The following is a 24,375-nucleotide window of genomic DNA, read 5'->3' as shown; positions in this document are numbered from 1 at the left end:
AGAACCCGGCCTTGCTGCCTCCACAGGCAGCCGCCAGTTCACAACTGCGGCAGCTAAATTTTTCCCCAACAATCAGTAGAACAATCGATCGCCTCTGGATAGCGGCGGTGCGGCTTCGCTTCTCGGCCTGGGTGAGAACCTTTTCCTCTCTGCGTAATACATCCGGATCGTTTTATGATTTCTTGCCTGCCGTCGATGCTGATAAGCTGGATCGCCTCCGGAGACTGGATTTTCCAGTGGTTCTCTGCAGTCCGCCCTCGAATCTATGAGCTTAAGCTCGGCGATTCCGCAGTTTCTTTTTTCATGGTTGAGTGTGCGCGACAGCTACTTCGAACTGCGATCCTGGGCGAAGCTTGTGGTTGTTTTCTAGGATATTCCTTCCTTCCATGGCTGCATCTGCAACGGGTCCTTATCCGGAGCGGATGCTAGCTGCCGTCGAGTCTGGCCCTGTTAGCATTTGGTGCCACCGAAGATTCGAGCTAATTTCCCCATTGATTTTACCGGATCAGCTGAGATTAATGGAGATTTTGCTGGATTACTAGGTGATTACCTTCTGGTGGCATCGGATCATCGTAGGCTTAGTTTTGGTTTATTTATGGTTGCGTTGCTGAGCACGCCTCTGGTTGTTCCGTCCAGCTTAACTTGTAGCCTAGAAGGCACCGGAAATTCTGGTACCTTCCAAAAGAAATAGCTGCCCCTTGCTAGCTTGCCGAGTCCTTTAAACTTTTATTTTTGGCTTGGTTCCAGAGCTCCTTCTGACGTGGTATGTGTCACGCAAAGCCCAGCCTCCGAGTATTTGCGTGCAAGTTCCTCGATTGGAACTTACCGATTACCGCAAATACAAGAGGTTGGCTTATAGGTGACCTTGTGAGTCGTGAGGAGAGATTGGGGTCTTCATGCAGATATTGTTTTTATCCTAATGGCATCCTTACACTATATTTAGCAGACTTTCGGGTTCTTTGAAACCTTCCCATTGACTTTCGCAGGCTAGTTAGTGCTATAATCTTGCTTCATGGAGCAATTTTTTTTCCCAAACACACATGTAAATGCGTGACATTTTCGAGTATTAGAAAGAGAGCGTCCAGTTACAACAACTAGATATTATGGCCAACCAAAAAGAGGAAACTAAAAATAGTAGAAAAAAGAAGGCAGAAAACTAAGTACAGGGCAAGAAATTTAACTAAATAAAACCACCAAGGGCCAGACTACTTGTTGAAGCAATAGCGTCTAGATTCTTGATCCTATGGTTGCTGCATTCATCCGCGTTTGTGCTCCCTACCTATTTCGGCCCCTTCTTTCTTCAGTTCAGTAGATGTAGGGCGTTGAAAGCAGTAAGAATGCTACCTTGATCAAGCGACTGCTATTTTTGTCGCGGGTGCTTCTGGCTAGGACATTTTCCTTGGAGAATAATTCAATATAATTTCTTGCTGCAAATGCTTAATACTAATCTACCTTATTGACTAGTAGGTTTCCTAATAACCGCACTTCTGAATGCAGGCCTAGTTATCGTAGGATACTTTGAAAAATGGTCAGTGCACAGCTGACGAGTGGGAACCTGGACAATTCGTTCAATGCACTCATGGTTTCCGGTGGCGGTGAGAGTGTACATGCACAGAATGGTGGAACAGGCACCACCTTCTTAGGTTGGAAGGACCTTCCAATGGAGCTGCTTCTGAGGATCCTTTCAGTAGCTGGAGATGACAGGATGGTTATTGCGGCCTCTGGTGTTTGCACCGGGTGGCGTGATGCACTAGGATGGGGAGTCACAAGTCTTTCATTCTCGTGGTGAGTATCTGCATTTCTGTCTCATATGTGAAGATGACCAAATTCTTCAATTTACGACATGACTGAAAATTTAGGACATTTTTTTTTCGAGAGTATGCCGAAATGACACTTGCAGCACAGCTAAGCACTGTGTCCAAATCTTTTTTTGGTCAATCATATTGTATATGATGATGGAAGTTGACTGCAACTACACAAATTTCTTAGTCAATTCATTTTTTTCTTCAGCTTTCCAGCTTGATTTTAGAAGGAACAGAAACAAAAGAGGCAACGCTGTAACAGTTGAGGTTTTTTGTTGTCCAACCTTTCAACTGCTCAATTAGATGACATAATTTCCCCCAAAAAATTAAATATCTTGGCTTCAAAATAACCGAATGGTTTGTTCAGGGCCTTCTGTGGTTACTACAAAACCTATTCATTATCACCAATATTAGAAGTGCATCTCAGAGAAAGGTTATTGATTAATCAAAGTGTCATTTTCAGGTGCCAGGACCACATGAATGAGTTGTTAATGTCACTGGCTCACAAATTTACAAAGCTTCAAGTCCTTTCTCTACGGCAAATCAAGCCTCAGGTGGAAGACAGTGCAGTGGAGGCTGTAGCAAATAATTGTCACGATTTGCGCGAGTTGGATCTGAGCAGAAGCTTTAGGCTTAGTGATCGATCCTTGTATGCTCTGGCACATGGTTGCCTTCATCTTACGAGGCTAAATATCAGCGGATGTTCCAATTTCAGCGATGCTGCTTTGGTCTACCTCACTAGTCAGTGCAGGAACCTCAAATGCTTGAATCTGTGTGGGTGTGTTAGGGCAGCTTCTGACAGAGCATTGCAGGTACTTCAGCTGCTATAACCCAGTTTGCACAAGTTTATTTAGTTTATATTTAATTTATGGTTTCTTAACGCAGGCAATCGCACGTAACTGTGGTCAGCTGCAATCTTTAAACCTAGGTTGGTGCGATACCGTCACTGACTGGGGAGTGACTAGATTAGCATCTGGATGCCCTGAACTTAGGGCTGTGGACCTGTGTGGTTGTGTTCTTATAACAGGTAATTCTTCTATATTTCGGTTGCTGAAACAAATGATACAAGACTAGCAATTTCTTTCTCTGCTAGTTATACTAGATGTCAGGCTTGGTCACGTATAGTCTTGTTCTTTTTCTCTGCCAAGTGGATGCTTTAATCATGTTTTCTGAAGCTTAGGCATGCCACCAGGTCGGTTTTTTACTAACAAGAAATACATGTTGTGCTTTGCGACCTGTCATAGTTGTTTCCAACCTGCATTGTTTAGGAGAGGAAAAAACTGAACGTTATGTGATGGCACACCCGCAGGTCTTGTAGTTGTAGCCCCATCATATTTCTTCTTACCATAAGTTGCGATCATCGCCTCTTCTCAAAAAGAAATAAAAAAGTTGCGATCATCCTTGTTCCATAAAGCTGCTTCTGATGTCTAGTATATGTTTTTCCGATTTACACCTTCTATCGGTGGTACAACCACCCCAGTTTTGAGAAGAGCATTGCTGCTGTACGAATTCATCCATGTTTGCTTAGGTGTTTGATATTGCTTGATGTAAATGTCATTTTTTACCCAAGCATTGTGGATAGCACTGTACTATTTACTTGCAAGCGTGTCACCTGTAGAGCCATGCTCATTTTCCGGAACTTAATTTCTGCCCATTTCTGAATCTCCAGATGAGAGCGTGGTTGCTCTTGCAAATGGATGCCCTCACCTGCGATCCCTGGGGCTGTACTACTGCCAGAACATCACCGACCGTGCCATGTACTCGCTGGCAGCGAATAGCCGCATCAGGAGCAAGGGCATGAGCTGGGGCACTGCCGAGAGCGGTGGCAGGCGTAGCCGTGACGACAAGGACGGGCTCTCGAACCTGAACATCAGCCAGTGCACTGCACTGACGCCCCCGGCTGTGCAGGCGGTGTGCGACTCCTTCCCAGCGCTGCACACATGCCCGGAGAGGCACTCCCTCATCATCAGCGGATGCCTGAGCCTCACCGCTGTCCACTGCGCCTGCGCCCTCCACCCGCACCGTGCAGGGAGAGCCCTGCTGTCTAACCATGCTTACTAAGAACCCAACCTACATGGCGGGGTTCTGAGATCCCAGTATGGCAGAATTTGTATCGTGTTGTATCAGCGAATGTAATATTGAACAAGGGGGGCGTGGAAGTATGTGTATACTAATGACAAAACGAGTTGTCCAGGAAATGGGTGAAGACAGTATGGTCTGTCAGGAAAAATGTGAGAGCATGAGACTTTTTATCTCCTGATTTCTGGAGCTGCCAGCCAAAGACGGCCAGGATCGAACAGGAAGCAGCTGTGAAGTGTAAGTAACGGCACATTCGATCGAGTAACCCAGCTCGCTAGCTAAATTCAAGCTGGGTTAGATTTCTGCCAGCTTCTTTGTCTATCTTTCGTATTGAAAGAAATATCTATTTTACATCCAAAGAGGCTTATTACAGGCCTGCGGGTCCCACAGTGTTATCCGGTGGCAAGTTTTGGCTCGTCTCTACTCTGGGGAGCGATGCCGACGAGTTAGCCACCATCTCCACCGCGCAGGGAGACGCTCGAGTATATCTGCCAGTCGTCGACGCCATATGACGGTGCGATCCTGGTGCCGTCTAGAGGAGTGAAGAGAATGGAGAAGACGAGGATGCAGCGTCCGGTGGCTCTGGGGCTGCTTCCTACGTCCACAGAGGTGAGCCCTATTATCCGATCTAGCCTCTTCTCATCGCCGACAAAAGATCTAAGTATGCAGGTTATGCCATAGGATTACCTTCTGGCCCCAAAAATCCATATTTACAGTTCTCAAAAAATTCCGAACAAATTTTTTGCATGTAAGGGATGCACGTATGTATGTGCGTGTCTTTTTTTTCATACTCAAATTCAAAAGTACGTAGCTTAGGAAAAGATAACAACTTTCAAATGAATAGTCTGAAGAAAACTCCTCCCAAAAGTTCCGTAACTTGATAGTCGACAACTATGTAACTTAATACCCGAGTAAGTTTAATCAGGTGTAGGAGTACCCATGTTTCAAAATTTCGTTTTAGCTTATGCCACCATCGATATTTCTGCTCAATAGTTGCAATGCAACGAATAGATAGGTTTAAAAGAATAAAAATTGACACTTACGAACCAGTTGTGTTGTCAGCAAACTGCTAGTGTCATTGGAGGATATAAGGCCCTATTTGTAGTGTGAATCAGCCAATCTATAATCCGGGCTTATAGATTGGCTGATTCACACTACAAGTCACAAGCGCGTCTAAAGGTACTTCCCGTAGGTTCCCGCAGCTTCCAACTTAAAACCGAATCGATCCGTGGGGCTGCCCCTAGAGTCTGAAGTATATAGGAACAATGCCACCACACAGAAAAGAAAGAAAATGTTGAGAATCTCTGCAATCAGGAGCAAGGGCCATTTACCATCTTTTCTTGATTGTATGTTTTGTGCCATTTTTGTATGATACAGGACTTCTATTTGCTATCACATATATGTGTGATTCAGATATGTGGTTTATGTGTGATTCAGATTTGTTTCTTGGTGTAAATTTTTGTTGTTAATGTACAATTTGTGCCAAGCTGATGTATTTTTAACCATGAAATTATATCATGGAAAAATCTATGGATTGCGTTTTTCTTATGTTTATTATAATATGCATGCATATATTATTTATATCCCCGTCTAGTTTTATTTGTCATAATCATTTATTAACAAGTAAAAAATATTTTTACCAAAAAGTGTGACACGCTTATTATTTGAGTTAGCACAAATCAGAATCGGTTTAATCCGATCACATCAGTACTTATACACCATCTTCAGCATAGAGGGGTAATTCAGACAATCATCACTAGCTGCATGTGTACCAGCTGTTCTAAAAGCAGGTCGACAAACAACATTTATAAATTTCACCAGCTGCCTAGCTCTAGCTTAGTTGCTTCTTAGATCCTATTAGTTTCAGCTGCTTCTCATTCGCTAGTCGCGCGTGAGGTGGGAAAGAGAGGAGGTGGTCGCCAGAGAGTAGCTCGAGGTCACCGGAGACATCCATCTCGGAGGTATTCACCGGAGCGAGTAGCTCGAGTCGAAGTCGCCGAAGAGAGGGAGAGGATGGGGCACTAGAGGGAGAAGGCGAGGAGGAGAGAAGGTGAAGAAGTGAAAGAGCAGGGAACGGTTGAGAAAGAGGAAGAGGAGGAGGAGGGAAAGGATGTGGAGAGGAAAGTGAGAAAGGAATAGAAGGCCGCCGACTGGCTTTCACCCTATAGGTAGGTTACCGCTGGTACACCACTATGATGGTGCGCTAGTAAGTTTTTCCATTTTTACTTTTTTATGTCAAAATCTAAAACCTCATAAAACTGTACTTTTCTTTTTTTATTTTGAGGCTAAAAATTCGGTAATGGCTAGGGACCGCTGAAATCGGATGTAACTTTTCCGTATATACATTTTTATATAAAGCTTTTTCATCGGAGATCGTATGCAAAGCTAGAGCCATTTTACCGAAACACGGGTGTAATTTTGTAAATTATGTCGAAATTCATGTTTCCTATTTTTCCTTCATAATAACCTGATTCCATAACATATAGACAAAATTTGTACCGATTTCTTTTTATAAGGGCTAAAATCACTTTTTTTTTGCTACCACCCCCCCCCCCCTGTCAAATCATGGCTCCGCCCTGAGCCTATGTGCTCCTGGCTTGATCAGGCATCGGCTTTTGTAAACCCCTATATCCAGCATGACTCTGCTGTCATTCGTGAAATATAAGCTTTGGTTTCGCACAAAAAAAAGGTGTCCGAAGGATAAATGGGCCAATCCAATAACAGCAACAGGGTTTGCGGCGCGAGCTCCAGGATTTGCGGGCCGGTCCACGGCTCTATGCTGGGACACCTTTGGAGCAGGCCCCAGATGTCTCCCTGGCCTGCCGGTCGTACGCAACACCTTTTTTTTTCATTTCTTAAAAAAAAAACATAGCCCGTTATTCTCTTCTAGAAACTGTGATCTGAACATTGTGAGAGATGGTGCGACTTTGCAACCCAGCTCTCTGCTGCCATACCCTCATTCTAAAAATCGTAAGGAAACCATTTTTTTCGTGAGAAATTGACCACGTACTGTACTAGGCTGCGTGCTGTCCACCGCGAAGAAGATCCCAGCGCGGCGACATGTTTCGGACGGCGCCGTAGATCTCATCAGATTGTCCGTCGCCGTCGACATGACCTGGAATCGGCTGACGAGGAGAAGCCTTATCCGTTGCTCTATCGCCTCGAAACAAGCTAGGTACCCGAAAATCTCAACCAGCCGAAGCGCCTGACGACACACAAAGGATGGGCGCCACTTGTGGCCCGATTATTGCCTAGCTATCTGTCATCCCGCCAAGCGGTGCTAGCTGCAGTTCGATCTTTGATTCTTGCACGCACGAAAGAGATCGGTGGATTCAGCGCGGGTGCACACGACGGCACGATCGAACAGAGGCCCATGCCGTGGGACGCAAGCAGCATGCAATGATGCATCAGCGAGAACGCCCGATGCATCTAGCAAGCACTCTTTGCTCAGATTTTCTCATGTTCTAGAACAAATCAGGGGAGGCCCCGACTTGGTGCAAGCTGGCGATTTGGATACCGGGATGTGGTGCAAGGTTTTTCCAGGAAAAAAGCATAGCGCTTCAGTGCCAGCGGCGGCGATGTTTGCTGGTGTCATAATTCTCTTGGAGGTGTCGTTGTGGTCACTTTCCCCTCATCACGGCTCTGGGTGAAGACAATCAACACCTTGCCTTGTTATCCTCTTGGGAACGTTGTTGTGGAGCTACGGTCTTGTTGGTCTCGCTCCATTGTCGTCAGTGGGCAAGTTCAGATCATATCTTTGATGCTCGTATGAAGGGGCGGGAGGCATCTCAATGGTCTGCTATCATATACACGTGAAAATGTTATCGTCGCACTTCATCCTCGTTATTTACACTCTGCACACGTGGAATTTCAAAGGAAAAATTCACGTGTACATCTTCACATGCTATATGCACACAAAGTCTTTTCATAAACAATTCAGTTGTCGTTTGGGCTCTGTAAAAAATAAAAAAATGGTGCTAAGAATAAGACTTTTTGTGAGACGTGTTTTGTCTTTTTACATCAACCATAAAAAAATATTGGTTTTTCGCGAAACTAAACGCACATACACCGTCGAGGTGTACATGCGTTTTTTGCCGGAATTTTTGGACAATTAGAAGTATGTCTTTTTGGGTGGGGGGAGCATATACAACGGGAGTCGAATTGAATTTCTGTGTTTCCTCATCACTCTTCATCGACTCGGCTGTGTGGATTTATTTACAAAATGGAGGAAAAACGTGTTCCGAACAGCAGATACGAGGGGTTTGATGTCTCGGCGAAGAGAAAAAGGAAAGGAAAGAAATCAAGCAAGTGAAGAACACAAGCATGCGTTGAATGATTGGCACGCACCAGCTGCATTGCAGCTGCATGCGCGCGTATCTACGCGTTTGACGAACAGGGTCACACACACGCAACATCACGAACGCAATGGCTAAGTGCCTAGCTTCTCGATCGATCGGTGTTATCTGCCGCGTAAAGGATTGGAAGACAAGAGAGTCAAAAAGGACCTCCATCGACCGACGAAACGACATTCCAGGCGCGTCCTAATCTCGATCGATCTTCCGCGCGACAGCAGCACGCCGCACACATCACACGGGTCTAGAGTAGCTACGTACGTACGCATATTTTAGTGCCCAATGTTTCGCTGGAAAGCACACGGAATGATAGGGAGTGTTCGTGGTTTTGCATGGTGTGGCTTGCCCGGAATCAGCGGAATAAGCTGCCGTTCACACCGGGGAGAGAGCGACGGCGGATAATGGAGCAAATTTAGCTCAATTTCCTACCGTGCTCCTTGGGGGGAAATGACTGGTAGAATAAAAATGTCACCTCATGAAACAACAAGACAGAACCAGCATTTTTTTTTAAATCAAACAGACATGGTGATAATGATATGCTCTTTGTAAAAAAAAAATCTAGATCTTGGAGTAACATTGAGAGGCTATATTTACTTGAAGAGTAATCTTCCGGAATTTCAAGGTCGCTGAGATGTGCATCTCAAACAGACATGGTGATACTGATATACTCCAAATAAGGCTCACAAATCACAGTCAGAGCTGTCTAGAAAAGTCGGGATCAGAGCTCATTTAGGCACAGTTGGGATAGCTCCGTTTTCTACTCATTGAGGTCTTCCAAAGGAAATAACTACTACAACGACAATAAAATCGCAGGAAACTAAGACACAATTTATGTGGAGTGCCATCTTTTTTTTGAAGGGGAGCAAAAGCTTTGCCCTAGTTATTGAATAAAAAAGAGTTATGGTTTGTTACAAGCAGAGTGAAAACTCAGGATACAAAAGGAACACTCTCGCGGCATGATAGAACCCAAGTGTGTAGCACCCGCCGCGCTCCATATAGCCGCCTCTCCCTTAATTTTAGATACAAAAACCACCGGCATGGTGGATACCTTACAGAATACCTTCGCATTGCGCTCATTCCAAATCTCCCAAGAGGTAAGATGATGAGTGACGCGAAGAACTTCCTTCTATTGCCATTGACCAAGATGAAGCGAAGCCACCAATCTTCGACCGTCTTGAAGTTAGACCAAGTGTAGGTGTCGACTCGAGATGATCCCAAGCAAAGAGAGTAAAGAGTTCCAAATCCACATGGAGTAACGGCATTTGAAGAGGAGGTGCATCGTGGACTCGGGTTCCCTCTTGCATAATTGGCAAACCCCACAATTTGACCACACACGCTTTTGCAACCGGTCAGCTGTCCAAACACGATCTCGCAACATGAGCCACGCGAAAAGCTTGCACTTAGGAGGAGCACGATTGTTCCACACTGCCTCAGGCATAGGAGAAAAGTGCATGCCCTCAAATTGGGCCTTGTATGCCGTCACCGCCGTGTAGACTCCCGAGTTGGTGAACTTCCATTTGATGTCATCCAGAGTGCCCTCGGTAAGGTAGACCTCATAAACCCTTGACCATAAATCCACAAACTCAGAGATGTTGTTTGTCGTGACTCATGAGGCCCCCCGGAGGTGTTGATCTTATCAATCCAAAAGTCAAGGTGGGGGCCTTTATTGACCGTGATGTTCTTACGCCTAGACTGCCATTTATTAACCTAAAGGAACCTTCCAAACGAAGGTCATGGCAAATTTGGAGTTAGAAACATGGGAATACAATTTTTTCGTGTATTACTTATACTTTAATCTCTCTCCCCACTCGCCAACTTACAACAAATTTCGTGGACAACTGGCATACTACTCTCTCTCTCAAGTTAGCATTAGTTATATGTTATAAAAATTATATCATTAGAAAGTTTAGATGTTCTATTTTCTAATGATATAATTTTTATATTATATAATTTAAATTATATATGTTAAATTGACGATCTAGAGATACAAGAAAGACTAGTAAACTGAGACGGAGGGATTACTATTTCAAGTCTTGGAAAGTTAAAATCGTCGGTCGCACACTTCTACAGTTGTAGCTTCTAGAACTAGGTTATCTGGCGGGATAGCAAACTCGTTAAACCGTTCCATCATTTCAATTCTGGGCCCTTGAAATGATCATTAAGCTAGCTTTGGGGTTTGGTTTGGTAGGATATGTTGCGGACTTGCGATTGCGAAACTTCCCTACCAAATGGATAGGATCATTTGTAGTCAAGCATCTCCATTCAACGCTGTGTGTGGCTTTTAGACCAGACCAAGTCCAAGAGTCAATGCACATACTACCAAAGTCTATCATCATACGAACATGTTCGAACCATATGACAAAAATATACAAGTGACGCGCGCTTTGTCTGAGTTGACATATAGGGAAATTTCTGGGCAACACGGCAATGTTCCCAATTGCACTTGTTTGATGTACAAATTGTTTCTCGATTAAGAGCATGTATGCTTGTTTCTTGAGGCTACTCATATAATTGGCTGCTTCAAAATAACCAAATAGATCATGGTGTCACTTTCCATTGGATTAGGAAACTAATGGAAGATTGTATGCTCTCCTCTTTTTTCTCCGTAGTCACTTTGACTATGTGGTACTAAACCTACTAAAAAAACCCTACTACTACGTTACAGACTTAACTACTATGTCTTCTAAGAGCGAATACTTCAAAAATAAAAATAAACTTGAACATTCCTCGCCTACTGTACGAGAACACCCAAATGAAAATGTCTTATAAGCCTTGACAATGTGGTACTAGACCTGCTGCTACGTTAAAGACTCAACAACTATGTCTTCTAAGAGCAAATACCTCAAAAAATAAATAAAACTAATACAATCCTTAATCGGCTACCATACGAGAATACCCAAATGAAAAAGCAACATGGACCAAAGGTGTGTCACCCCCCCGGGATGAGATGCTTCGAAAATATGTCAGGGCTGAAGATCAACTTTGATAAGAGCGAAGTGGTGGTTGATACGTCTCCGACGTATCGATAATTTCTTATGTTCCATGCCATATTATTGATGATATCTACATGTTTTATGCACACTTTATGTCATATTCGTGCATTTTCTGGAACTAACCTATTAACAAGATGCCGAAGAGCCGGTTCGTTGTTTTCTGCTGTTTTTGGTTTCGAAATCCTAGTAACGAAATATTCTCGGAATTGGACGAAATCAACGCCCAGGGTCCTATTTTGCCACGAAGCTTCCAGAAGACCGAAAGGGATACGAAGTGGGGCGACGAGGCGCCGCCACCATAGGGCCGCGCGGCCAGAGGGGGGCCTGCGCCGCCCTATGGTGTGGGCCCCTCGTCAGCCCTCCGACTCTGCCCTTCCGCCTACTTATAGCCTCCATCGCAAAACCCCCGATGCGAAAAATCACGATACGGAAAACCTTACTGAGACGCCGCCGCCGCCAATCCCATCTCGGGGGATTCTGGAGATCTCCTCCGGCACCCTGCCGGAGAGGGGATTCATCTCCCGGAGGACTCTTCACCGCCATGGTCGCCTCCGGAGTGATGAGTGAGTAGTTCACCCCTGGACTATGGGTCCATAGCGAGTAGCTAGATGGTTGTCTTCTCCTCATTGTGCTTCATTGTTGGATCTTGTGAGCTGCCTAACATGATCAAGATCATCTATCCGTAATGCTATATGTTGTGTTTGTCGGGATCCGATGGATAGAGAATACCATGTTATGTTAATTATCAAGTTATTACCTATGTGTTGTTTATGATCTTGCATGCTCTCCGTTATTAGTAGAGGCTCTGGCCAAGTTGATGCTAGTAACTCCAAGAGGGGGTATTTATGCTCGATAGTGGGTTCATGTCTCCGTGAATGCGGGGAGTGACGAAACCCCTAAGGTTATGGATGTGTTGTTGCCACTAGGGATAAAACATTGATGCTATGTCCGAGGATGTAGTTATTGATTACATTACGCACCATACTTAATGCAATTGTCTGTTGCTTTGCAACTTAATACTGGGAGGGGTTCGGATGATAACTCTGAAGGTGGACTTTTTAGGCATAGATGCGGTTGGATGGCGGTCTATGTACTTTGTCGTAATGCCCAATTAAATCTCACTCGTACTTATCATGACATGTATGTGCATTGTTATGCCCTCTCTATTTGTCAATTGCCCGACTGTAATTTGTTCACCCAACATGCTTTTATCTTATGGGAGAGACACCTCTAGTGAACTGTGGACCCCGGTCCATTCTTTTATACTTGAAATACAAATCTGCTGCAATACTTGTTTTTACTTGTTTTCTCTGCAAACAATCATCTTCCACACAATACGGTTAATCCTTTGTTACAGCAAGCCGGTGAGATTGACAACCTCACTATTTCGTTGGGGCAAAGTACTTTGGTTGTGTTGTGCGGGTTTCACGTTGGCGCCGGAATCTCCGGTGTTGCGCCGCACTACATCCCGCCGCCATCAACCTTCAACGTGCTTCTTGGCTCCTCCTGGTTCGATAAACCTTGGTTTCTTTCGAGGGAAAACTTGCTGCTGTGCGCATCATACCTTCCTCTTGGGGTTCCCAACGAACGTGTGAATTACACGCCATCAAGCATATTTTACGGCGCCGTTGCCGGGGAGATCAAGACACGCTGCAAGGGGAGTCTCCACTTCCCAATCTCTTTACTTTGTTTTTGTCTTGCTTTATTTTATTTACTACTTTGTTTGCTGCATTATATCAAAACACAAAAAAATTAGTTGATAGCTTTAATTTATTTACTGTCTTGTTTGCTATATCAAAAACATAAAAAAATTAGTTACTTGCATTTACTTTACTTATTTCAACATGTTTCCTCTTAATTTTACTGTAAAAGATATACCACTTGCAAAAGCTATCCCTACTTATGAAGATGCCTCTATTTGTTTGGTACGCATGATGGAAGCTAGATTTATTAGTCTCAACCCCATGATACAACACATGTTTCTTACACTTTCTGATATGGAGCGGGGAGAGAAGAGAGATTTTGTTCTAAAAGTCTTCGTGCGAGAATTTGAAGATATAGCTGTAGAAGCTAGAAAAGTTTTTATTAAGCATAAGAGGCTTGGCTTTTATACCGACTTTAAAAGAACACTTGAAAAAATGGATATGTATAGACTAAAATACACTAATAATGCTAATGATGGTGGGGAGATTAAAGCACCAATACCATGTAAGCTCCTAGCAATACATGAAGCTCTAGAAAATAATTATGCTTGGCTTGTTCTCGAAAATTTGTTTGATGAGAATAGCAAGCCTAAGACTAATGAAAAGGGAGCCTCTGAAACTTACATAGATAATATACAATGCATGGTTGAGAAAACTCCCAACATCCCTGGTTATAATGCCGATGCATCATCCTTTGATAATACTTGATATACACTTTCTGCGCCTAGCTGAAAGGCGTTAAAGAAAAGCGCTTATGGGAGACAACCCATGTTTTTACTACAGTATTTTTATTTTGAATTTGAGTCTTGGAAGTTGTTTACTACTGTAGCAACCTCTCCTTATTTTAGTTTTATGTTTTGTTGTGCCAAGTAAAGTCTTTGATAGTAAAGTAAATACTAGATTTGGATTACTGCGCAGAAACAGATTTCTTTGCTATCACGAATCTGGGTCTAATTCTCTGTAGGTAACTCAGAAAATTATGCCAATTTACGTGAGTGATCCTCAGATATGTACGCAACTTTCATTCAATTTGGGCATTTTCATTTGAGCAAGTCTGGTTCCTTAATAAAATCCATATTTACGGACTGTTCTGTTTTGACAGATTCTGCCTTTTATTTCGCATTGCCTCTTTTGCTATGTTGGATGAATTTCTTTGATCCATTAATGTCCAGTAGCTTTATGCAATGTCCAGAAGTGTTAAGAATGATTATGTCACCTCTGAACATGTTAATTTTTATGGTGCACTAACCCTCTAATGAGTTGTTTTGAGTTTGGTGTGGAGGAAGTTTTCAAGGATCAAGAGAGGAGTATGATACAATATGATCAAGGAGAGTGAAAGCTCTAAGCTTGGGGATGCCCCGGTGGTTCACCCCTGAATATTCTAAGAAGACTCAAGCGTCTAAGCTTGGGGATGCCCAAGGCATCCCCTTCTTCATCGACAACATTATCGGGTTCCTCCCTCGAAACTATATTTTTATTCCGTCACATCTTATGCACTTTGCTTGGAGCGTCGGTTTGTTTTTGTTTTTGTTTTGTTTGAATAAAATGGATCCTAGCATTCACTTTGTGGGAGAGAGACACGCTCCGCTGTAGCATATGGACAAGTATGTCCTTAGGCTCTACTCATAGTATTCATGGCGAAGTTTCTTCTTCGTTAAATTGTTATATGGTTGGAATTGGAAAATACTACATGTAGTAACTCTAAAATGTCTTGGATAATTTGATACTTGGAAATTGTTGTGCTCATGTTTAAGCTCTTGCATCATATACTTTGCACCCATTAATGAAGAAATACTTAGAGCTTGCTAATTTGGTTTGCATATTTGGTTTCTCTAGAGTCTAGATAATATCTAGTATCGAGTTTTGAACAACAAGGAAGACGGTGTAGAGTCTTATAATGTTTACAATATGTCTTTTATGTGAGTTTTGATGCACCGTTCATCCTTGTGTTTGTTTCAAATAACCTTGCTAGCCTAAACCTTGTATCGAGAGGGAATACTTCTCATGCATCCAAAATCCTTGAGCCAACCACTATGCCATTTGTGTCCACCATATCTACCTACTACATGGTATTCATCCGCCATTCCAAAGTAAATTGCTTGAGTGCTACCTTTAAAATTCCATCATTCACCTTTACAATATATAGCTCATGGGACAAATAGCTTAAAAACTATTGTGGTATTGAATATGTACTTATGCACTTTATCTCTTATTAAGTTGCTTGTTGTGCGATAACCATGCTTCGGGGACGCCATCAACTATTCTTTGTTGAATATCATGTGAGTTGCTATGCATGTCCGTCTTGTCTGAAGTAAGAGAGATCTACCACCTTAATGGTTGGAGCATGCATATTGTTAGAGAAGAACATTGGGCCGCTAACTAAAGCCATGATTCATGGTGGAAGTTTCGAGTTTTGGACATATATCCTCAATCTCATATGAGAATAATAATTGTTGCCACATGCTTATGCATTAAAGAGGAGTCCATTATCTGTTGTCCATGTTGTCCCGGTATGGATGTCTAAGTTGAGAATAATCAAAAGCGAGAAATCCAAAATGCGAGCTTTCTCCTTAGACCTTTGTACATGCGGCATGGAGGTACCCCATTGTGACACTTGGTTAAAACATGTGTATTGCGATGATCCGGTAGTCCAAGCTAATTAGGAGAAGGTGCGGGCACTATTAGTATACTATGCATGAGGCTTGCAACTTGTAAGATATAATTTACATAACTCATATGCTTTATTACTACCGTTGACAAAATTGTTTCATGTTTTCAAAATAAAAGCTCTAGCACAAATATAGCAATCGATGCTTTCCTCTTTGAAGGATCATTCTTTTTTACTTTTATGTTGAGTCGGTTCACCTATCTCTCTCCACCTCAAGAAGCAAACACTTGTGTGAACTGTGCATTGATTCCTACATACTTGCATATTGCACTTGTTATATTACTCTATGTTGACAATTATCCATGAGATATACATGTTACAAGTTGAAAGCAACCGCTGAAACTTAATCTTCCTTTGTGTTGCTTCAATACCTTTACTTTGATTTATTGCTTTATGAGTTAACTCTTATGCGAGACTTATTGATGCTTGTCTTGAAGTACTATTCATGAAAAGTCTTTGCTTTATGATTCACTTGTTTACTCATGTCATTACCATTGTTTTGATCGCTGCATTCATTACATATATTTACAAATAGTATGATCAAGGTTATGATGGCATGTCACTTCGAAATTATCTTTGTTATCGTTTTACCTGCTCGGGACGAGCGAGAACTAAGCTTGGGGATGCTGATACGTCTCCGACGTATCGATAATTTCTTATGTTCCATGCCATATTATTGATGATATCTACATGTTTTATGCACACTTTATGTCATATTCGTGCATTTTCCGGAACTAACCTATTAACAAGATGCCGAAGAGCCGGTTGTTGTTTTCTCGCTGTTTTTGGTTTCGTAAATCCTAGTAACGAAATATTCTCGGAATTGGACGAAATCAACGCCCGGGGTCCTATTTTGCCACGAAGCTTCCGGAAGACCGAAAGGGATACGAAGTGGGGCGACGAGGCGCCGCCACCATAGGGCCGCGCGGCCGGAGGGGGCCGCGCCGCCCTATGGTGTGGGCCCCTCGTCGGCCCTCCGACTCCGCCCTTCCGCCTACTTATAGCCTCCGTCGCAAAACCCCCGATGCGAAAAACCACGATACGGAAAACCTTATCGAGACGCCGCCGCCGCCAATCCCATCTCGGGGGATTCCGGAGATCTCCTCCGGCACCCTGCCGGAGAGGGGATTCATCTCCCGGAGGACTCTTCACCGCCATGGTCGCCTCCGGAGTGATGAGTGAGTAGTTCACCCCTGGACTATGGGTCCATAGCAGTAGCTAGATGGTTGTCTTCTCCTCATTGTGCTTCATTGTTGGATCTTGTGAGCTGCCTAACATGATCAAGATCATCTATCCGTAATGCTATATGTTGTGTTTGTCGGGATCCGATGGATAGAGAATACCATGTTATGTTAATTATCAAGTTATTACCTATGTGTTGTTTATGATCTTGCATGCTCTCGTTATTAGTAGAGGCTCGGCCAAGTTGATGCCGGTAACTCCAAGAGGGAGTATTTATGCTCGATAGTGGGTTCATGTCTCCGTGAATGCGGGGAGTGACAGAAACCCCTAAGGTTATGGATGTCTTGTTGCCACTAGGGATAAAACATTGATGCTATGTCCGAGGATGTAGTTATTGATTACATTACGCACCATACTTAATGCAATTGTCCGTTGCTTTGCAACTTAATACTGGAGGGGGTTCGGATGATAACTCGAAGGTGGACTTTTTAGGCATAGATGCGGTTGGATGGCGGTCTATGTACTTTGTCGTAATGCCCAATTAAATCTCACTGTACTTATCATGACATGTATGTGCATTGTTATGCCCTCTCTATTTGTCAATTGCCCGACTGTAATTTGTTCACCCAACATGCTTTTATCTTATGGGAGAGACACCTCTAGTGAGCTGTGGACCCCGGTCCATTCTTTTATACTTGAAATACAAATCTGCTGCAATACTTGTTTTTACTTGTTTTCTCTGCAAACAATCATCTTCCACACAATACGGTTAATCCTTTGTTACAGCAAGCCGGTGAGATTGACAACCTCACTTGTTTCGTTGGGCCAAAGTACTTTGGTTGTGTTGTGCGGGTTCCACGTTGGCGCCGGAATCTCCGGTGTTGCGCCGTACTACATCCCGCCGCCATCAACCTTCAACGTGCTTCTTGGCTCCTCCTGGTTCGATAAACCTTGGTTTCTTTCTGAGGGAAAACTTGCTGCTGTGCGCATCATACCTTCCTCTTGGGGTTCCCAACGAACGTGTGAATTACACGCCATCAGTGGTGACCGGGGTCCCACTGAAACTTCAACACCAGGTGGCCCACATGCTCAACTGCAAGCGGGGTGAATTCCCCATCAAATATTTGGGCCTACCTATTAGTGATAAGGCGCTAAGGGTAGCGGACTGGAACTTCCTGCCAGAAAAGATTGGGCAGAGGGTGGACCCATGGCAGGGGCTTTTCTTGGCTTCAGCAGGTAGGTTGGAACTGACCAACTCGTGCCTGTCCAGCCTCCCGCAGTTTGCCATGAGCCTTTACATGCTATTCGATAGTACCCATAAGGCCATGGACAAACTGAGGGCTCGCTTCTTTTGGGAAGGAGTGGGCAACAAACGCAAGTACCACAAGGTAGATTGGGCTACGGTGTGTAAACCTAAAGCGTTTGGAGGATTGGGAATCCTCAATACCAAACTCATGAACATCGCTTTGATGCTCAAGTGGATTTGGAAACTATACCAAGACGCGGACGGTCTATGGGCGGACATAATCCGTGCTAAGTATCTTCGTGGGAGGGACCTCTTCGACGATACGGTCCCCACCAGAGGCTCCCAATTTTGGAACTCCATTCAGAAGATTAAATGGTACTTCAAACTGGGAGCCAAACACGAGGCGCGCAATGGGAGACGCACCAGGTTCTGGCTGGACTGGTGGACTGGGAGGGGCCCTTTTATGGCCAGGTTCCCGCACCTGTTCAGTTGCTGCACGGACCCGTTCATTTCGGTGTTTGATGCCAAACCACCGGAGGGGCACCCTGGGGAATGGGGTATCGAGTTTCGGCGGCAATTTGGGATGGTTGAAACGGTTGAATGGGACAACCTCCGGCGGGAGGCCATGGGTTGGCAACCGGGCCTTTAGGAGGACAAGGTGTCTTGGTCCCTTGACGCTTCGGGGACCTACACCACCAGTTCGGTTTATCTTGCACTGACGCAGGGAGCGACGGTCACTTGTTTTAAAGATGCTTGGTGCACCAGGGTTCCCCCGAAGATCCGCGTGTTCCTTTGGCAACTAATCCGTGGAAGGCTGCCTTCGGCTGAACAAGTTTCCAAGCGCCACAGACCCTCGGATGGGAGGTGCGCTCTTTGTCAGGAGATTGAAGATTGTAATCACATCTTCTTCTCCTGCCCCATCGCCAAGCTCTTGTGGGCGGGAGTTAGGGAACTCCTCCACTGCGACTGGAACCCCACGGGACCGGGGGAGTTCATTGCAATCGCCCAGGGCCTATACGGCCCCTTCGTAAGCTAGTTTGGTTCACGTTCTCGGCTATGTGCTTGGACTCGTGGAACACGCGCAACAAACTAATCTTTGAAGGCAAGATGATTGGGAACCCTGCTGATGTTTTCTATCACATGCTCATTCATATGCAGTCCTGGAGGGTTCTGGTCAGACAGAAGGACCGGGCGATGCTGGACGCGGCGGTGGACGACGTCAGGAGACTCTACGCACGACTGCGGGCTGAGTAGCGGAGGACCCGTGCGGCGACTCGACCAAGGACTTGCTTCAGTTTCTATCTAGTTTGGTTGAGCCCCCTGTGTAGCTCCGTTCGGCTTTGTATCCGATGTGTAGTGTGTCTCCTGGACCTGGGAGGGTCGTACTTGTGACGCCTTGGGCGTGTTATATGTGCGTGGACTGTATTTCTTGATCTTGCATGTACCGTTGCCTGGAGGGATTTATTTATAAAGCCGGGCCGTGAGGCCTTCTGTTTTAAAAAAAGCAACATGGACAATATGTGGCCAGCCTAGGTGGAGTGTACCACACAGATAGTATAACTATGCATAGTACTGGTTGAACAAGAAACTTTCGAAAACCTAGGCAAACAAGAGTGAGCTCATAAATTTTGGACTAAATCGGTACATAGGGGTGTTAGGTCCGCCGATGAGTATAGAGATGCAATATATGTGAATCTCAGAGTGCCATATGTGATATTTGTGATGCATAACCGAATCATGTATGCAATGAAACATATGAAATGTGTAAGGGTATATCACCCTTATCCATTATTTTGGTAACGATGACACCGTGCTAAAGTATTTGGCCTAATGTGTTTATAAGGATAATCTCAGCTATTAGGTAATAAGGCGTATATGGTGTATCAAAGGAACAAGAAGGCTAAAGGAGACCCCCCATTTCAACAACAATCAAAAAGGGGTTACAGGAGAAATCCGGTCACCAGCCCGGTCCAACCGGGCCAGCAACCGACCAGTCCGGCGTGATGGCCGGTCAACCGGTCGGAAACCGGGCTCCAAAGGAAGAACCAGCAGATCCGGTTTGCGCCCGGTCCACCGGGCTCCTGACCGGCGGGTCCGGCGCTCTGTCCGGTCGACCGGTCGGAAACCGGGCAGCAACCGGCCACCAACCGGAGAAGCGCCAGGACGACGCAAAGGAGCCCCGGTCACTGATCCGGTCTGACCGGCCTCTCGACCGGGCTGTCCGGTCTGTGGCCCGGTCAACCGGGTTTGTCGAAGAAAAATGCTGAGGTGGCAAGTGGCAACGGCCAGATTTTGAAGAACACTATAAATACCCCTTCTTCTACCTTGGAAGGGTTAGGCAACATACTACAAGCTGTTCTTGAGCTCTCTCTCTCTTACTCCATTGCTAGAAACACCAAAAGCCTCAGATCTCCCTCCTCCTCCACCCAAACTCAAATCCCTCCGGGGAATCATTAGAGGAGGACCCGATCTACCGTTCTACCAAGCCAAATCTCATTCCCCCTTGTATTCATTGAGAAGCTTTCTTCCTAGGGTTCCTTGGAATCCCTAGGTGGGCAAGAGGAGTCCGGAAGCATCCGAGCTGTGGATTTGCTCCGGGCAAGATTGTGAAGGTTTGGAGGCTACCTCAAAGTCTACCACAAGTGAGTGAGCTATTCCTTCGTGGGATAGGCTCCGGAGAATAGGGTGAGCCTTCGTGGCGCGGGGAATCCTTCGTGGGACCTCCACTCCTCCAAACGTGACGTACCTTGTTGCAAAGCAAGGGAACACGGGAATACATCCTCGTCTCCACGTGCTATCGGTTATCCCTAACCGAACTCCTTACTTGTGATTTAATCGCTCTGTGAGAGCCTTCGTGCTCGAGTTAGTTGTATCCTCATATAGGTTGCTTCACCTAGTTTGCATTAGGCTCACCTTTATATTCCGCAAAGCCTAATATTGCAAAGAAAGAATTAAAATCTGTAGAAACCTATTCACCCCCCTCTAGGTTTACCATCTCTATACTTTCAATTGGTATCGAGCCTGGACTCTTATTAAGGGCTTCACCGCCTTAAGAGTGAGATGGATAAACTCTTCGAGGGTCTAGATGACGACTCTAACCTTTCGGTTAAAGAGATGAAATCTAGACTCTTGGCATATGATGCCGAGAAGAAGAAAAAGGAGGATGAGCTACAAAAACAAATGACGAAATGATCGCCATGCTTAAGAACTTAACCTGCCGGTGGAACTTCTAGTGGGGCTTCGGCCTCTAAGGAAACCTACCATGATGTTAACCATGACTATCCCAGAAACACTTCACCCATGCCTCATATAAACCATAGTGGGACCGTTCCCCATTACGATGGAACTCACTTTCCACATTTGAAATCTGCTATGGAATCTCATATTCGCAGCTGCAGTGTGGAGCTATGGGAGCTCATTGTTCATGGACATCGGGAGCCACAAGATCCTACTCGGTTGACCTCCACCGAGTTCTACAACCGTCAACTCAATGCATCCGCACATGACAAGATTAGAAGTGGCATCAACCGCAAGCTTCTTGATCAAGTCGATGACATTGTCTCCGCTAAAGAGTTGTGGGATCGGATCGTAGTACTCCAAGAGGGAACCGATTTGATCCAATCAGCTCTTTATGAGACCGCAAAGCAAGAGGCCCACCAGTTCATGATTCGAGATGGAGAATCCGTATCCGATGCCTATGCTAGGCTTGGTGCTCTGAAAGTAAGGGTCAAGGGACTTGGTGCTGAGAAGTACAATGATGGCTTCGAGATGAACGAAGCCTTCATAAAATCCAAGGTCATTGCTATGATTGCCGTCAAACAAGAAGACACCAACCTTGCACTCAACTTGCAAATCATGACCAAGAGTGCCGATCTCAACTCCGATGATCTAGTCTCCTATGTGGCCGCCAATGAAAGCATGGCCAAAGCCGGAAAGAGGCTCAAGGCAATGAACCGTGTTGATGAAGCCTCACACAACCATGAAGCGTCACACAACCTTGCTCTCAAAGCTAGAGCCGACCATGAAAGCAAAGAAGACTATGAAATTGAAGAAGATGAAGAGATGACTTCAACTAGTGACATTGCTACCGACTTTGCTTTCTTTGCCAAGAAGTACAAGGCAAAGTTCCCTATGCTCCTCAATGACAAGAAGAAGAAGAAGAGAACTTGCTACAATTGTGATGAAGATAGCCACTTTGCAAATGAGTGCCCTTATGAGAAAAGGGTGGACAAGCCAAGATTCATCAAAGGGGTCAAGCCAAGATTGAAGCCAAACCCAATCAATGACCGATACAAGAAGAACAAGGGAAGAGCCTTTGTTGGGGCCGAGTACTTGTCCGATGATGAAGAGGAAGATGAGGAGAAGGAGGCCGGGGTGGCCGGTTTGGCTTTCTCTAAGCCCGGGTCACTATTTACATATGACTACTCCAAGGACTACTCCACGGAGAATGATGTTGGATCCTCCTTCATGGCAAGGATAACTCAAGATGATGACTCCGATGACTCTACCTCATCTACAACCATTGGCTCTTGTCTTATGGCAAGGGAAACCAAGGTAATGGAACCTCCACCTTCCCTATCTAGTGTTCTAGATGATGAGAACGAAAATCTAGATGAACTAATTGTGCTTAAGGAACTCTATGATGTTAGATGCACCCTTCGTGGTGAAGCTCTTGTCAAGTTTGATTTCTTGATGGACTCACTCAAAGAAAAGGATGAGTCCATTGAGGAATTAGAATATCAATTGAATGAGAAGGAACGGAGATTCAATCTCCTAAGACAAGAGCTAAAAACCGAAAGGTGCATATCTCAAGGCCTTAAGCAACAAATTGAAACTTATGAACTTGATAAAGTTAAAGACCTAGAAACTATTGATAGGGCTCAATTATTGACCCAAGAGCTCAATGCATCAAAGGAGGAGCTTGAAGTTGCTCATGCTTCTCTCACTAGGGATCTTGACCACCTTGAAAGAGCTAACAAGCTTGTCAAGGATGAGCTCAAGAAACTTGGAGAGAACCATGATCTACTTCAAGAATCCTACAAAAAGGCTCTTGGATCAATGAAGGATCCCATTGATGGTGAAAAGCTTGCTTGTTCCTCCATTTCCTTTACTAGTGAGCATGCTAAACTTGTTGAGGAACATATTCGTTTACAAGAGGAACTCTCTCGCATGTTGAGACCAATGCATATCTTGAGTCCTTGGTGACCAAATATGGTCTTGACTATCATCCTAATGAATCTTCTTGTGAGCAAGCATCTATTCTTGAGGAAAATGTTAGGCTAACAAAGGAACTTGCAAAGTTCACCACCGCCAAGAACAAGATGGGATTGGATGACCTCTTGAGTAAGCAAAGGTCAAACAATCAAAAGTATGGACTTGGATATGTTCCCAAGTCCCACAAGAAGAACAACTACAAGAAGGAGAAACCCGCTCAAGATAAGAACAAGAAGGTCACTAACAATGGCAAAGCCTCAAAGGGGAAAGCCACTAGTGGTGACCGCACGGGGCCAAACGATCACTTTGCATTATTTGTTGATTATTATGGTGATGTCTATGCTAACTATGTTGGCCCTCCTAATGGCTATGCTTATAGAGAGTACTCAATTTTGGTACCAAAAGATATTGTTGCCATTGCAAAGGAACCCATTAATCGATGGGTTCCTAAATCCTCTACTTGATTTTGTAGGGGTATTCCTCCAGGTGGTCCAAAATGGGTGTTTGATAGTGGATGCACCAATCATATGACCGGAGGAAAAGGTGTGCTTGATCAATTCATTGAAGATATCAACAAGAAGTCAAGCATTACCTTTGGTGACAACTCAAAGGGAAAGGTACTTGGGTATGGCAAGGTAGCAATCTCTAAGGACTTGTGCCTTGAGACGGTTATGCTTGTTGAACACCTTGGCTATAACTTACTTTCTATATATCATCTTGCCGATGCCGGTTACAATTCATATTTCATAAAATATTATGTGCAAGTCTTTAGGAGTGACAATCTCAAATTGGTCCTCGTTGGATATGTGGAGAACAACCTTTACGTGGTTGACCTCTCGAAAGAGAGCCCCTCCTTCTCCACATGTCTAATGGCGGCCAAGCATGACGAAGGATGGTTGTGGCATCGCCGCCTTGGTCATGTCAACATGAGGAATCTTAAACAACTCCTAAAGGGTGAGCATATTGTGGGACTAACCGGCGTTTCTTTTGAGAAAGATCGTGTTTGTAGTGCATGTGTAGCCGGAAAGCAACTCAAGAAGAAGCATCCCATCAAGAGTATTGTTACCACATCTAGGCCTTTGGAGCTCCTTCATTTGGACCTCTTTGGGCCATCACATTATGATACTCTTGGTGGG

The 24,375-nt window shown here is 44.6% G+C and overlaps 1 protein-coding gene across 1 annotated transcript; it reads left to right on the top strand.

Annotated features, from left to right (window-relative positions):
• On the top strand, positions 1-4,012 carry LOC124666461 (F-box protein SKP2A-like). Its single transcript, XM_047203796.1, has 5 exons — positions 1-131; positions 1,498-1,785; positions 2,266-2,614; positions 2,688-2,829; positions 3,472-4,012. Exons 2-5 carry the CDS (start codon positions 1,526-1,528, stop codon positions 3,861-3,863), a joined length of 1,143 nt encoding a protein of 380 aa, XP_047059752.1. The 5' UTR covers positions 1-131; positions 1,498-1,525; the 3' UTR covers positions 3,864-4,012.
• Positions 4,013-24,375: the final 20,363 nt, after the last annotated feature.

This window comes from Lolium rigidum, chromosome 6 (assembly GCF_022539505.1).
Source record: "Lolium rigidum isolate FL_2022 chromosome 6, APGP_CSIRO_Lrig_0.1, whole genome shotgun sequence".
Lineage (NCBI taxonomy): Eukaryota > Viridiplantae > Streptophyta > Magnoliopsida > Poales > Poaceae > Lolium > Lolium rigidum.
This window is presented reverse-complemented; position numbering and strand designations above follow the sequence as displayed.